Genomic DNA, 16,910 nt, shown 5'->3' on the forward strand with positions numbered 1-16,910 from the left:
TAGATTTACTAATATTGTTTTGTGATCATTTCAATAAAAAAACTATAATATATTTTACTGCCCATATTTTATTTCTTTCAATACCTATGAGGTAACAATGAAGTAAATCAAAACAACAACAAAAAGCATCTATACAATTCTGGCAAAGTCTGTGATTTTTTTCTTCAGCTTACTTCTTTCACCTGCATTCACACTTCTCTGTAATCCAGATCAATCTAAACCATCTCTTGGCATATTCAATAGAATTCATAAAAATATAGATTAAGCAAACTGAGAGTGCAAAAACCTCTTGCAAAATCCTATGACATTAATGTTCTTAAGTTACAAACTTTGCAAAAATACAGTTGCTATGAGGAAATGTATGTGCTAACATCACTATTGTTAAATTGTGTGCCTTTTATGATCCACAGTATGGTCTGTTGTAGTGACCAAGAAGAATACACAAAAAGTTGTGTTGGTCTTTTTTCATGGGGTTTCAGAGATGCAGCATCCCTTGGCATAGATGTCTAAAGCTGATATTCCATGCACACACATCTTATTTACAGTTGACTCATCAATAGTGACTAATAACTGCATCTGCTGGCAGCAGCTGTTAAAATTGGTCCTTAATCCTCATAACAAGCTCGACTTCCATAGGAAATTAGAAGAATCTCTTCAAGGCGTTAGGTGATGATCAGGGCCCATTCAGGAGGAGCAGTCTCTTTCCAGTACAGTCCTTGGTATGGCTAAATTCCATTGTCCCTTTTTCAGCAGTCAAAAATCCATGATAAATTCTGTATAACACTGTAGCCAATAATAGCAGCATCAGATATTAATTTCTTGATGAATCTATTTTCATATTAAATATATGTACTGTACATCTATATCTGCAAGTGCTATTACCAAAATAAATGTACATCTACATGCATCTTATGCAAAGAACGTTACATGTTTAGATAGACTTGTTTTCTTAGCAATCCTAAACATACAAAATTTTGGGATTTTTCAACAATCTGAAGGATCTCTTATAATACTTAAAAAAAACCTGTAGTCTTTCACATTATTGAGTGTTTTTCCTCACCAGCCCAAAACTTCATATCTGCAACTAAGTTCATAGTGTTGCTTAAATCATGTCACCTTGTTTTTATTATAAAGAAAAAGCAGTTATAGAGAATAAAATTTGAACATAAAAATGAATGCAGTTTGTAAAAATGTGGGATTGAAGCTGCAATCCTAATGAAATGACAAAACCATTGCTAAATCCCACCTTTTGAAAAATGTTAAGGAAGTGGCCATTTATCAAGCTATTCTTGGCATATGCATAGATACATGTGTCAAAAAGTGGGGGAAGGAAGCAAATGCTTTTAGCAGTTAAACTTACATGAAAAGAGCAGCTTTGAAGAAGGCAACTGTGGAACATGAAGACAGATGAAAAATACAGACAGGAAAACTGTGACACAACAAACATGACAAAGCATTTAAAGAAAAAATAAAGAAATATTGATAAATAAATTGTGAAAGCCTTAGAGTTAGAGGTTTAAGGCTGGTCAAAACCCCATTTTAGAACTATTTGTCCTCTTACAGCTATGACAAACCCAAACAAAAACTAAACTAAAGAACAGAAAAAAAGAAACCTTGTCACTCTGCATCTGAAAATGTTGAAGAATCCTGGAGAAGAGAAATGACTGTACTACCAAGCAGCACTTGCTAACTTAATATTGCAAGCCTGGACTGTGTTTACCTTTCTTTCATGTTTTGTGCCTTCCCCAAGCCATTAAGAAAGAGATCTGGCCTCTGCTTGCGTGTACCCAGTAATGACAATCTCTTTGCAGTTATCTGTGTGCAAACAACCGGAAATATTCAGAACTCTGATATATTAACCCAGTACTAAAATAAATAAATCAAGAAATAACATTTTTGAAAAAAAATAATAAAAGAGAACCAAAATAAACACAAACTACCCAATCCCACATGCAGATCCATCGAACATCACTCTGATTTCAATAAGATGGTACAATTAAAACAACAACAAATCTACACAGTCCTAGGTCATCTAAGATTCCAATTAATCTGCAAGATGGATTTCAGGTAATGGAAACAGAATGGTCAATGAACATGATTAGACTGAAGTCACATCCTATGCAATTATGACAAGATCTGACATATTCAGAAAAGGTTGGAATCACAAGAAATGAAGGTACAATGGAATAATTATCAATGGAAGCACATTTATTTAAATATATCTCCCTGAAAATATGGTCACTTATTTACACTGTTCAGTTATTTTATTGCTGTGGTAATGTAGGACAATAGCAGTGAAGAGGAATCAAGCCTACTGTACTTCAGAGGATCTTACAAGCAAAATTAGAATCTTCAGCTATCCAAGTGCTACTGTTGGACACTAACAAGTATAACACAGATTTATACTTCTGTCAATAGAACTTGGTTAATGCTATAGCTATCCCTTTAGTTAATAAGCAGCATTTAAATTGCAGTAATGTAATCAACTTATAGCCTCTGGTTTACAAGATAGATGGGATGGGAGATCGAGAGCGTCTTAGACAAGGTGAGCTGTAAGGTGATATTACTGGAGACAGTCTCAAGGCATTGCCTGCCATGCCAGTTATGTTGTTTAAACTTCTGGATTTTTCGTAGCCTTTCATGAGAAAATGCAGACATTAGTTGAGTTCAGTCAGAAAATAGACAAACAACACAACACAGTGCAATGTAATAATATGTTTTCAATGGGCGCTTATAAAAGTCCTAATATTTTCTTAAATAATAGACAAAAAAATAAGGTGTCACTAGTGATATTTAAAAAAAATGCTATAACTGGCTCTCCTATAATGTAACTCAATATCATAGTTATAGAGCATATTTCCCAATCTGTCAATCAGAATGTACCAGGGGAAGGCTGATGAATATATTGACTAGTTCTGTGACCTAGAACATTCTATACCTAAATTCATGAAATCTATTTTTGTATTTGTAACCCCAGAGGTTACATTTATTTTGTTAAAAAGTTCCGTTTGCAAAAATGTTCCCATTAGGCATCCAACATCCTACATCTAATACTATTTAAAATATGATATATTTGAAATATTTACAAGATTTGAAATTCATTAAAATATGTTTATATTTTTAGTATTTAATGATTCAGTAAAATCATAGTATTGAAATGTTCTAATGGCTATATAAAAAATAAAGACAGAATGTGCACTTAGGACATTAAAATAAATGTATTTAAATGTTATTAAGTAATCATTACATCTAGAGCTATAGAAACTCTCCTTGATGGATATGGATCATTCGTCATAAAACTATGTTAGAAGTGAGCATTGGGCTGGATGCCCTCTCCTTCCTTCACTTGTAGTAGGATCTTGTTGTATTCTTATCTAAGCTAGAAGTTACTAATTTAGGCACAGCAGAGGTCCATCATTAAAATCTATGTCTCTTGTGAGTTGAGCAAAGGTGATAGAGAAGGAGTCACCCAATATTTCACAAACTATAGTTTCAACATAAATGAAATATGAATTTACTAAACAAGTTTAGTCTGTGGCCTACTTCATTAAGTATGATTGATCTATGTTGAAGCAGCAATGGATTCTTTATCAAAGCAACTAATTATCGGGTAAATGCAATATACACAAAATGGCATTTTTATTTGGATTACAATTTCATATAAGTTTAACTGGGAATAAGTTCCATTTACTGTATAAAGAATCCATTGTGAAGCAGCTAAAATATACTGTATTTTGTAACTGAATTATACACAAAACAAAGGTGATAATTCTTATGACTTTCATAAGATGTATAATAATAGTCTCTTTAGCTACAATCTAAAGAAGCCACTTATTTCCAAGGAAATATCCCTCTTGTGTCTAGGGAGATTCTCAGTCATCCAGGTCATGGTTGTCCCAAAGGTGCTTTTTTCATGAGGTAACTGGACTTCCTTGTTTTTCTTTGAAGATGTTTCACTTCTGAGAAGCTTCTTGGATGAGAAGCGAAATGTCTTGAAAGAAAAACAAGAAAGTCCAGTTGCCTCATGAAAAAAGCACCTTTGAGTCTCACTCTTGTGTAAACAATTATGTATTAATTATTTTTGTTAAATTTATATCACTCTTTTTCTGTGATATCAAGGCAAAATACACAGTACTCCTTTCTGAAATTTCTCCTCACAACCACAGTCCTCTAAGATAGGTTGGGTTGAGAGAGAATGAATGTGAGTTTCCATTACAGAGGTTGGACATGGTCCAAGACTTCCTGGTCTTGGTCTATAAATTAACTATGCAGGTTATCTAGTCAATAGGAACTGTAGAGGATGAGATGAATAGAAACACAAATGCTATTTGATCTCTGAAACAACATTCCTTTAAGATAGCACCCATAATTGCTGCAAATACACCAGGGTTTCCCACAACAAACACATAAAATAGGGATGACATACCTAGGGATGTAAAAGAAATCTGTGGGAGCAGATTTGCAAGATTCCCCAGTATGGACTCTGTTGCAATAAAGACAGTAGCACTGAACTGAGTCCGCTAGTGTCCATCTTTCTCTGGTCAAAAATCCGCATAAAAATTCCATTTGTTTGTGAAAGATGCATCTGAAAAAGAGTGTTATGTTTCTGAATGCTGCATACAAAAAGGGGTAGTTACATAAATATTAAGGAAATGTACATTTTAAAAAGGCTCTACTTGGGAAATTTATGAAATAAAGATTAGCATCATGGAAATTTGCTTTAAAAATGATTTATTGGGGAATTTTTATTATCTATATACAGCAATAGAAAGTGTATACTAAAATGCCATATGTTATGGAAAATTGTGAATGGATTTTTAAATGCTGCTTCCAGATCCTAACGCAAAGTAGTATTTATTTTTTTAAAAGAAATAAAACAATAAATAATCCTCTCTTTTTTTGGGGGGGGGGTTAAAGATTGGATTGAGATTCAAAGATGCATGTGACCTAGGCATGCCATTGAACTTTCATTAGTTTGCTGCAGGGAAAAATATAGTAACACCGGTGTAGCTGAAGCAATTTTTTATTCAATATAGTGGAACTATCCTTAACTTAGTGGCTTTGGGTAACCATGTTCCTTCTTTCAATTTAAACACTTTGTAAAAAATAGTACCTTAAAATTTTTGTTTCTTTTTCAGAACTTTGTTTTATCTACCTGAGTTAATTAAACCATTCTTTTACAGCATAAACTAAATTACAATAATTAGCAACTGATTTACATTTAAGCTATCCCTCAGCAATTTCCAGTTGTTTAGAAATCGATTTAAAGGAAAATGGTCTAAGCTACATCTATATTCTTTCAGGTAGACAAATGAAATCATGAACGAAACACTGACATATTTTTCAATGAATTAATGAGCCAAAGACATTTCTAATATGAAACAAGAAAGGGACAAAGAAAATATGAAGGAAAAATGCATTGATCTGAATATAATATTTCCTATAGCATGTGTTCATATTTGCTTTATTCTAGGATTATTTGTTCAGAAGAATAGTGATAACATTTATAGCCTGATGAAAAAATCCATACCTTTCTTGATTCCTCCATCAGTAGCACACGGGTAATCACCTGCTGTCAGTAGAAAACATGTTCCCCCTCTTCTGTTTTTGTCTCTGGTACTAGAGCGTCTGATTGTTGGGGGCCTTTCCATAGGTGACAATGGCTGCTCACTTTCTGTACTGTCTTCACCTGATAACACCGGTCAAAGCACCATGCCCATTTACATCATATAGCCAGTGAATAAACGAGACATCACAAATAACTTGCCTTATACTCTTACTACTAAAAGTAAAAAAGAAGAATAAGTAGCAGTAAGTTATGAAATGAAAAAAAAGTTCCTCATAAAGTTGAAAATCTATGACTTCCTAAGGAGCAAACTGACCATTTTAGATTGATGCTGTCTTCAGTATTATATATTGCCTCAGCATCTTCAGTATTTAAAAAAAGCAGCAAATGTTGTTACGGGGCGTTGTCTTACCTGAACGCCTTTTCTCAGCATGATGATGGAGAAGGGGCATTGTCTTACCTGAACGCCTTTTCTCAGCATGATGATGGAGAATCCACTAGTGGGTTGTCTTAATCTTCTTGCTCCAATAAGACTAAGTCTGAAAAGTTGCCACGCCTCTGCTGTGCAAGAGCATCCCAGTTTGCAACGAAGGCGAGGCGCAGACTTTAGTCTGACGCGTATGCTCATCCTATCCTGTACACAGGACCAAATGGATACTAAAAAGGGGAGGGTGTGGATTCTCCATCATCATGCTAAGAAAAGGCGTTCAGGTAAGACAACGCCCCTTCTCCAGCATGATTGGATGGAGAATCAACTAGTGGGACATACCAAAGCCCTGTTGTCCCTAAGGGGGGGAAGCAGTTTGGGCCTGAGTTCCACTGGTAGATACCACTTGCTGTACCACCCTCCATCCGAACGAAGCATCCGAGGAGGCAAATTTGTCAATCCTATAATGCTTGACAAACGAGGAAGGCGAAGACCACGTCGCCGCCCTGCAGATCTCCCCGATAGGTGCCTGGGTATCCCAAGCCGCCGATGTAGCCGCATTGCGGATGGAATGGGCAGTGATGCGACCGGGGATGGTCAATGATTGGGACCAATAAGCTTGAGCAATACAATCCCGGATCCACCTGCCTACAGTCGAGGAGGAAACCTTCTGACCCATGGACGAAGGAAACGAACAGTGCCTCAAATTTACGGAAGGCAGAAGTCTGTTTGATGTAACGCCGCAGGGCCCTGTGAACGTCCAGAGTATGCCATTGTTTTTCTAGTTCATGAGTTGGATTAGGACAGAAGTTAGGAAGCACCACCTCCTGGGACCTATGGTACACGGAATTAACCTTGGGAACAAAGGAAGTATCCAGGCACAGAGTCACCCTGTCTGCATGGAAAACGCACAGGTCCTCTCTGACGGAGAGGGTGGCCAGCTCTGAAATTCGCCTGGCTGACGTGACCGCTACAAGGAAAGCCACCTTCATAGACAACAATTTCAGGGAGCACGTGGTAATGGGCTCAAAGGGTGGCGAGGTGAGGGCCTGTAAGACCCGGGGTAGGTCCCAAGAGGGATAACGGTGGACCGCCAGAGGGTTGGCGTTGTTTGCCCCTTTTAGGAAGGAATGCACCATAGGGTGTTACGTCAAGGGGGCGGAATTGTCACACACGATCACCGTGGAAAGGGCTGAAACTTGTCTGCGGATGGTGTTTGGGGATAACCCCTTGTCCAACCCATCCATCAGGAATTCTAGAACAACCGGAATAGTGATGTCCGAAAGTTCCACTTTGTGACCTGAACACCAGGCACAGAAACTCCTCCATGTGGCATCATAAATCCTATTCGTGGAGGGGCGCCTGGATTGCTGGATCATTGCTATCACCCTCGACGAATATGACTTTCGGGTCAAGGTCCGCCACTCAAATGCCAGACGATTAGTTGGAGCCACTGGGGATCCAGATGCTGAAGTACTCCCTGACTGAGGACGATACGACCCGAGGGAATCTTCCACGAGTGAGAGATGGAAAACTCCACCAGATCAGCGAACCACGGATGCCTCGGCCAATGTGGGGCCTGTTCATGCAGGATCTTGAAGATTGTCGCCGGGATCAGGGGAAGGGAAGGAAAGGCATACAACAGCTCCCTGGGCCAGGGACTGCGGAGGGCATCCGTCCCTTCTGCTCCCCGAGATGGGAACCTGGAAAAAAACCTTGGGAGTTGGGAGTTGGTTGGGGAGGCAAAGAGGTCTAAAGCTGGATGACCAAATCTTTTTGCGATCTCCCTGAACAAGTCGGGTTCCAGACGCCACTCAGAGTGGTCCACTGTGGCCCTGCTCAAGGAGTCCGCCTGCTGATTTGCCTCTCCGGAGATGTGTTCCGCTCTGATGGAAGACAGATTGTTTTCCGCCCAAGTCCCCAACAAATGAGCCTCTTCCATGAGAGGCCTGGATCTGGTTCCCCCTGTCTGTTCACATGAGCCTTTGCAGCAATATTGTCTGTGAGCACTAGGACATGTTGTCCTGCCACTTGCTGCTGAAATGGCATTAGGCTAGATGTATAGCCCTGAGCTCCAACCAGTTTATATTATTCTGTAACTCTGTCTGGGACCACCGGCCCTGAGCCAATTCTGACTGAAGGTGTGCTCCCCAGCCGAAGAGGCTGGCGTCCGTTGTCAGGGTAATCCTGACTGGTTCCTTGAACTGGGTGCCCCTTGCCATTGCTGGGGAGGCCCACCACCGAAGGGAGTTCAATGCCTGACGTGGAACTCGAACCTTCCGGTTGGAAGCGCTGATGCGTAGCCTCTGGAACGGAAGCAAAACCCACTGTAGTTCCCGGGCGTGAAGATGTGCCCAAGGTACAATTGCTATACAGGACACCATCTTCTCAAGGAGTTATGACAACAATGCCAGGGAGACCACCCGCTCCCTCCAAACCTGAAGAACTAGGGCCCGTATGCTGTCCTGTCGTTCCTGTGACAGATAGACTGTGCAAGTGTTTGTGTCGATGACCGCCCCCAAATGGAGGAGACGGGTGGATGGAACCGTCTGGCTTTTCTGAAAATTGACAGAAAATCCGTGGGTCTGAAGGGTTTTGATGGTGCTGGCTAGGTCCGATTGAGCCTGCTGGAAGGATGGAGATTGTATTAGAATATCGTCCAGACAGCACTGGACATGGATTGGAATTTGTCTCAGGTGGGCAGCCAGCACTGCCAATATCTTTGTGAACATTTTGGGGGCCGAGGAGAGACCGAGTGGAAGGGCTCTGTATTGGTAATGCTGGTGGGCATAGCAAAATCTGAGGAACTTGCGATGCCCAGGGAGGATAGGAATGTGTAAGTATGCCTCCGTTAAGTCTATTGATGTCAGGAAGTCCCCTTTTCTGATGCTGGCTAGGATCGATTGAAGCAACTGCATCTTGAACTTCCTGTAAGTTAGGTAGTAATTTAGACTCTTTAGATCCAAAATTGCCCTCCAGCCCCCCGAAGGCTTTGGAACGACAAAAAGATTGGAGTAAAACCCCCGCCCCTTCTGATCCTCCGGCACTGGTTCTATGGCCCTTATCTGTGATAAATGGGAAATGGCCTCTGACATGAGGTCCGCTTTGTTTGTGTTCTTGGGGGTGGGACAAGACTGGAAATATTCCGGATGACTGGACCAGAATTCCAGGGCTAGACCGTGAGTGATGATATTTAACACCCAGGAGTCTGTGGTGGTGCCTTCCCATACGTTGGCGTAGAGGGACAGTCGACCACCTATGGGGGGAACATCCCTGGAGTCACTTGATTCTTCTGAAAGGATGTCCTCCTGAGCCTTGAAAGGGCCGCTTGGTCTGGAACTGTATCTTTGCCCTGGGTGTGGGATGGTCCTGCTGACGGTCTGGTCTCTGGGTAAAGGTACGGGGGGGTTGAGGCCAGTCCCAATTTGAAGCTGGACAGAAGGACTGCATGCAAAAATAATGGTGTGAAGTATCGCTACCTGATCGCCTATCCCCTCTCCTATTCATATTTATCATGGTTTTACGTTTGTCCTTGCCCTTTACGAGATAAGGGTTGAGGGCTTCACCAAAGAGATGTCCCCCATTATAAGGCTCAGTAGCCAGACGCCATTTGGCCTTCAGGTCCGCACACCAGTTCTTGAGCCATAGAAGCTTATGGGCTGAGATGTCTGCTGCTATGGCCCGTGAGGAATACCTTGCAGCATGGAGGGAAGCGTCAGCCATGTACTGTGGCCACTAATTTACCCAGGTTCTGATGTGCACGAACCTGGTCAGGGGGCACCAAGTCTTGGAGCTCACGCAGCTATATGATGGAGGCCCGGGCGAAGAAGGCCAGGGATGTAGATGCCTTGACCACCCATGCCGAAGCCTGATAAGATCTGCGAAGGGCAGATTCAAATTTTTTGTCCTCTGCTTTGAGCGCTTCGGCCATGTCCCCTGGAATAGTGGAATTAGAAAATAGAGAATTTAGTGGTTCATCTATCAGGGGAACCTCCAGCAAGGATGCGAAGGAAGGTGCCACATTAAATAGATTTCTCTCTGAGACCCCCAGAGTGGAAAGAGATCCCAGGTGTGCCCACTGCTTCTGCACCATATTGTGGAAGAAGGGGGGGGGCAGGGAATATGCTTCTGTGTCACCACCAGCTCAGAATACAGTGGGTTCGGGTCCTGGGATGTAGAAGGAGCCGGCTGAGCTTCCTGTTCCGGGGCGATGTTAGCTGAAGAGCACGCCTTGAGAAGCAGCGAGCCAAACAAAGATTGGTCAAACAGGCCTGTGAGAGGTGCCGGGTCTGGAGGAGAAACGTCCTCATCGTCTGACAGGATCAGTCCGGCAGGATCGAAATCCTCAGAATTCGATTCTGAAGAAGCCTCCTGAAGAAATGCAGGGGCCTCAGCCTGATGAGATGGCTGTGAAGGTGCTGCTGGAACTTGTTGGGGCCGCTGACCAACTGAAGAGGCCATAAACTGAGCAAAGGCCTGAGCCATCATGGCCTCAAATTGATCAGGCCATGCTGCCTGTGGCTCAGAGGGTCGGAGCCCTGTTGCGGTGGGTGTAAAGGTGGCCTGCGCCCCTGATTGTAACGTACCTGGAGTGGCAACTCTCTGCGGTTCTAGACCCTGGCTAAGTATGATGGGTTCTAGTTGCACGGCCTCCCTTTGAGGGGACCAGGCCCTTGGGGCTAGGTTAGAGGGAACTAGCTGGGGTTCAAATAGTGACGTCACAGTTGGAGTAGACGTGTTAATATCCGCGTCCCCTGAAGCCGGTTGACATGCCCTGGATAATTCCCTTTCTAGGGCCTGGTGCCTGCTGACCTCCTTTTCTGTTGTTTTTGAGGACTTTCTATTGGACTGAGCCTTGGCCTTTGCCTTCAGCCTCCCCGCCGCCTCCATTGTGGAAGCTTTCTGTTTCTTCCTGGCGGGGGAGTCGGGAATGCCCTGGGCCTGTTGAGGGCCGGAATTATCTGACATCCTATTAGAGGAACAGAAATGGTTCAATTACTACCCTGCACCCAAATGGACAGAGAAAAACTCCAACAAATGTCCCTTTAACACCAGTGGCTGATAGCATTAGTCCCTATAGCAGGTCACCTGTGGTGACTCAGTGTCCCCAATGCTATAAGAGACCATTGACCGGTCCCCTCCCTCCAGGCGGTAGGATCCTGTCATGGAATCCAGCTACTGGAGGGGTGGGGGGCAAATTCTCAGGCAATGTGGCCCTATCAGGCTGGATTGCCCTCCCCAGAACCAATACAAAGGGAGCTATCAGCCTGTCAAGCTGCAATTGTGCCGAAAAAATGGCGGCCGCACTGAATTCGCGCCCAATTTAACTGCTGCTAGGCCTGTAGATTGCACCTGTTGCCAAGTATGCAAATTAAGCCATTGTGCCTCGTCAAAATGGTGGCCGCGTGTTTTCGCACTCAAATGGATGGCTCTGATAACTGAGCAAGCCCCGGCCGGGACAATGGTCTCCGGCGCTGTGTCGAACAGCCGAGGGGCCGAGAGAGGGGGGAGAAGGAGCCTGTCAAGCACAAGGATCAAATGGCTTTCTCTGATGCTGCGTTATGGGGAGATCGGCAGAGATGAACAACGGAGCCATGAGCAGTTCAGGAGGATCGGCAAGCAGTCCGCTGTGGTAATTTGGCCTCCGGCTGCAGTTAACTCCGTCGGAGCGAGGGAAAAGGACAGCAGCTGTTTATGCTATTTCCAGCTCTGCGCCGATCAGCTGGTGCAATTCGAGCCGCCGGGAGGACTCGCGCTTAAAGCCAGCCCTCCCTGATCGTTGACAGGCTGAGCCTGCAGAGATCCCTGAAGTCCGGAAGGGAATCACCCTCAGCCCCAATCTATGCAACCTCCAGTAAGTGGCTAAATTCGAAATATCCAATTGTAAGAACTTTGAAATGTCCTGATTCAATCCCAAGTATTTTGAATTAGGTCTAAAGAAAGGAAAATCCACTAGGGATGATACAACTTGCTGCTAATCCTGGAAAGGAGCACAATTCACACGTCTGCTGAGCAAGAGACTAAGTCGTAAACTGGGGTGCTCTTGCACAACAGAGGCGTGGCAACTTTCCAGACTTAGTCTTATTGGAGCAGGAAGATTAAGACAACCCACTAGTGGATTCTCCATCCAATCATTCTGGAGAATATAGCATTTCATCCACCACTGAAAGAAATCAATTGGCATTTACAACAGCAGATATTATATTTCTAAATTTAATAATTAATAATTAGGGAATTCTTCTGGATTCATCCAAAATATTTTGCTGTTTAAAATAAAGGTGGTGGCAATCTCCTGTTTATTTCATGAGGAAAAGCCACTGAGGCTAGGATCTTTCTTCAGTTCTGGCAGTGAGACAGTATATTTCACAAGATAGGCTACATAATGTCCACAGCTCTGTTTTCTAACACTTCACTATTGCTTTTACATATGCAACACCTGCAGTCTAAGGCCAATCTGTCACTCAACATAATGTTAGACTAAGACACTAATGAGTAACTTAATGTTCTTTAATAGAGATTGTAAGTCACAAATTTAAATGCAGCTCATGAGCCTATCATCTGTAAGATGTTGATAAATGTGTTACTTTGTAGAATATTCATAGGGCAGCAAAAGCAGGAAGGCATTAATCAAAAGGCAACCCGCAAAACGGCTAGTGGCTAAATTCAGTCGGTAAGCCCCAAATTGTATAGGTAGAGTATGTTGCAAAGTTTATATGGTAGACAATCAACTAGTGGTCCTTAGCAATTCACAGAGATCTGCTTGTTTTAACAGATATGTCTAGGTTCCCTCTGTTTCAAATTCTGCTACTTCAAAGGAAATTTGGTTTTTCTAGGTTGTCTGTTAACAATCTGTTAACATTACACACTCTGAGAACTCCCTTTTATATAAGAGTCTTAAAGTTCCCCTACCTTCTCACTAACACATTAAACTAAATTCTTTTCTATGCTGTCTCCTTTTTGAAGAAAAATCTGTACTCAAGGACCAAACCATATTTTAGCTCAACTGTGGAGCAGATGATATTTACAAAAAAGGCTAAGCTATCTTCTCCAATCATGTTGCTCCCAAGATAAAGCCATCTTATTTGGAAATTATAGGGTATAAATCAGATTTCAAGAAAACCAGGTTGGGAAAGACTGTAGTTCTTTAATAATATCTAAGCCTTTTCATTAACTGACTAAAAATAATATTATGCAATATATTAATATTTCTTAAGATAGAGCAATTTTATTGACAGCAGTGGAAACTGAGGAACATATAGACATTTGAAAAAAATATATAAATTTCAACTCTGATCATCTATTTCATTTCCCTCTAATCCAGGCATGTCAAACTCACGACGTCATGTGACATCACGCGACGTATCGGAGCTTTTTCGCCATTGCGGGCAATGGGGTGGGCGCGGCTGCGGTATGATGAAACTGGCCTGCGGGCCGGCAGTTTGACACCCCTGCTCTAATCTCTCCTCACCAGCACCCATTACCCTACTCACTTGCAAACTGTGTCTTCTCCATATTGGGATACGATAGAGAAAGCTCATGAAACATAAACATTGTTTCTTCATTTCTGCATTTTTTTAAACTCTCTCTGTATATCAAATTTATTAAAATTATATCTAAAGAATTGCACTTTTATTATTTGAAAGACAATTGGTTGAAAGAAAGTTCCACTTAATTTATCAGTGTTTATATCCAAACAAACACATGGAGGATCGCGATGTTAATAACATTAAGAAAAGACTCTATGGATTATTTACTTTAGGCAATTCTAAATTAAAAATCTTGTAGCATTCATACCTTAGTCTACTTAAGGTAAGGTACTTTTAAGTTTAGATCCTAATCCAAACTAAATATATTTCTTACTGATCTTAACTTAACTTAAATTTAATTTATATTTGTTTCCTAGGTCAAGGATAACAGCTAGAATTGTAAAAAGAGAAGTGAAACTTAGATAGACAAATGATGTTATTATTCTTATAGAATTTTAAAACTATTACAAAAAATTGTTCTGTTCTGCTGTGAATATCAGAGAAATTACTACCTGTTCTAAATTACGAAATGATACTATTATTGTAATCTAGAAAACACATTTTTGTATTATTGTTTGTTCCATTACATGTAAATTAGACCCACCCTCTCATCTTAGGATCCATGAATCCTTGACTCTCAGAAAGCTTTGGCTTCAATGGTGACTAGAGACCTCAAAGCCACTCATTTGGGATAGGACAACCTAAGCTAACCTATGTTTAAGTAATGTAAAGATTGCTGCTAGTATTTTGTAACACCAGCAAACAAGGGCAACATTACATAAGATAAAAATTCAATAGAATGACAGCACAATTGTATAGCACAAGCATGCATGAACTAAACATCTGTACAATGCAATAAGCAAAAACAGAGGAAGCCACCACTAGAAAAGAAAAAGAAGAAACAAAAAGCAGCTTAGCATTCAGAATACATTTAGCAAACACTATATAGAAAGCAATTCACAGATCCAACAACATCTAGCTACTTTGCCATTTATGAGACTGGTGCACAAATAATAGTTGAAGGGAGAAGGGAATGATCTATCTCCTTCAGCTGAAGAAAGTTTAAATGCTTTCTCATTCTTTATATTGTCAGACATACCAGACATGCATCTGGAATTGTGTCCTACCTGATTTATTATGTTCCATCAGCCGATTGTCTTTGCCAAGACAGACTTCTCCCTGTGTGCTATTGCAGGCCATATTCAAGTCTGTCTTGCAAAATGTAGGGGACCTTGCCTGAGGAGCAGGTGGGATATGCTTCTTTCTCTTTCTTGGAAGCTTCTGTTTCGCCATGGCCAGAGAATAGTACATTCCAAAATTGTTGACAATAACAGGCACAGGCATGGCTATGGTCAGCACTCCAGCTAAAGCACACAGAGCACCCACTAGCATGCCTGACCAAGTCTTTGGATACATGTCTCCATATCCAAGAGTAGTCATGGTGACCACAGCCCACCAAAACCCAATGGGAATGTTTTTAAACTCTGTATGTTCACTAGCTGATGGGTCATTGGGTTTGGCCCCTATTCGCTCAGCATAATAGATCATGGTGGCAAATATCAACACTCCTAATGCCAAAAATATTATCAGCAGCAAAAACTCATTGGTGCTCGCACGGAGTGTATGACCAAGCACCCTGAGGCCAACAAAATGTCGAGTGAGCTTGAAGATTCTCAATATTCTCACAAACCTCACCACCCTGAGGAAACCAAGCACATCCTTAGCAGCTTTAGAGGAGAGCCCACTCAGACCCACTTCTAGATAGAAAGGCAAAATTGCCACAAAGTCAATTATATTCAAGAGATTTTTTATGAATTCACGTTTGTTGGGTGAAAAAACAACACGGACTAAAAATTCAAATGTAAACCACACCACACAGACTCCTTCGACATATGTTAGAGCTGGATCTGTCTCTATTTCATACTGCAGAACTGGCTCGCTACCTTTGATAGGTTCTGTTTTATTTTTGATGGTATTAAATGCTTCATGGGTTTCCAGGCAAAAAGTGGTAATTGAGAGTAGGATGAAGAATAAAGAGGCAAAAGCAATGAACTGTAAAGAAAGAAAAAGAAAATACATTAGAAAAAGACAGTAAAGTCTAAGAACAATATTACAATTAAAACCTTTGCACTAACTTATATTAATTAATAATTAAGTACTGTAAAGGAAAAGGCTAAAATATAGAATAGGATATATCTCACCTAGGTTATTTTGATATTAAATAATTTCACTTAATTTGTGCGGCATCTACCTGCCAAAAAAGACATTGCTAACATTCTCAAGAAGAACTGACAAGTTTAAAGAATAAAAAACAATGGATAGAAAAGTATGGAACAGAGTTATTGTGAATTCTGTAGTGCAAGGCACATTTGCCTATATTTCCCTTCCTTTTTTTCAATCTTGCGCTTTTGATTTCCTTGCTATTTCTTTCTGCATTTTACCCAACAAGATTGAGAAGAGCATGATATGTATGTATGTAAGTGGCTGACATTATGTATATCTGCAAATAGTAAGAAAATACATGCTTCTGACAATGTACTTAAGCAAACAGATATTTAAGCACTAATGCAATAATATATACAGTCATCTCTTTTATTATATTCACTGAAGTTTATGTCAAAGTAGAATGTTTCTTCTTCTTCTTGTGCCATATCCATTATCGGACGTTGGCGATCATGTTGGTGATCCTGTTTTTATCAGCAGCCGCACAAAAAAGTGCTGCTGAGTTTTGTCCAAACCAGTTCCTTAGATTTTGAAGCCATGATGTTCTTCTTCTGTCTGGACCTCATTTGCCTTCAATCTTTCCCTGGAGGATTAAATGGAGTATGCCGTATTTTTCTGAGTGTCGCATCACATATCCAAAATATTCTAACTTTCATTTTTTAATTGTTTTGATGATTTCCCTTGGCTTTCCCAGGCGGCTTATCACTTCCTCATGTTTACAAGACTGAATCTTCGTTCTTTCCAAAATGACCCAACATTACCCTTTATCTTTGGAAGCTTCATTGGAAGGGCTTGCAATTTTACTCCATATAATGGAACTAGGATAAATGTTAAGATCTAGTATTATATACTTTCTTTCTCTGGCTGACAGAAAACAGTGGGACAAAGTTGCAAGGACAAAAATGTCCTCACATGTGGAACCAAATTTAATACTTATTGGGGGTTTGATAATATTCCATCTTTAAATAAAAGTAAAGTAAAGATGATCTTGAATGGAGATCAACATCTAGTGACTACATAGACACAACCATGTAGAGTTTTTTGCAGATGTTAAGTGGTTGCCATTGTCTTTTCCAGCATGTTTTTCTACTTATAGATCTAGAAACACAGAGTAAACTGAGATGGTAGAAAGTTAATTACCCAAACTACCCAAATACTATTTTTCAAA

General features: G+C 40.9%; 1 protein-coding gene across 6 annotated transcripts in view; it reads right to left on the minus strand.

Moving 5' to 3' along the window:
• Nucleotides 1-673: 673 nt before the first annotated feature.
• Nucleotides 674-16,910, minus strand: part of KCNC2 (potassium voltage-gated channel subfamily C member 2) — a 69,711-nt gene continuing 53,474 nt past the window's right edge. Inside the window, exons 3-7 of one of the 6 annotated variants that reach the window (XM_029284488.1) lie at nt 14,647-15,571; nt 12,869-12,886; nt 12,324-12,335; nt 5,531-5,701; nt 2,502-2,635 (exon numbers count right to left, since the gene is read on the minus strand). In XM_029284488.1, the coding sequence (XP_029140321.1) occupies nt 2,502-2,635; nt 5,531-5,701; nt 12,324-12,335; nt 12,869-12,886; nt 14,647-15,571 (1,260 nt within the window). Of the gene's footprint in view, nt 784-1,753; nt 1,816-2,501; nt 2,636-5,530; nt 5,702-12,323; nt 12,336-12,868; nt 12,887-14,646; nt 15,572-16,910 lie in introns of those variants that run through there. The other 5 variants (XM_029284487.1, XM_015817878.1, XM_015817877.1 and 2 more) reach the window with 5 other exon arrangements.

The sequence above is a fragment of the Protobothrops mucrosquamatus genome, unplaced genomic scaffold (assembly GCF_001527695.2).
Source record: "Protobothrops mucrosquamatus isolate PMUCROS unplaced genomic scaffold, P.Mucros_1.0 scaffold651, whole genome shotgun sequence".
NCBI classification, from domain to species: domain Eukaryota; kingdom Metazoa; phylum Chordata; class Lepidosauria; order Squamata; family Viperidae; genus Protobothrops; species Protobothrops mucrosquamatus.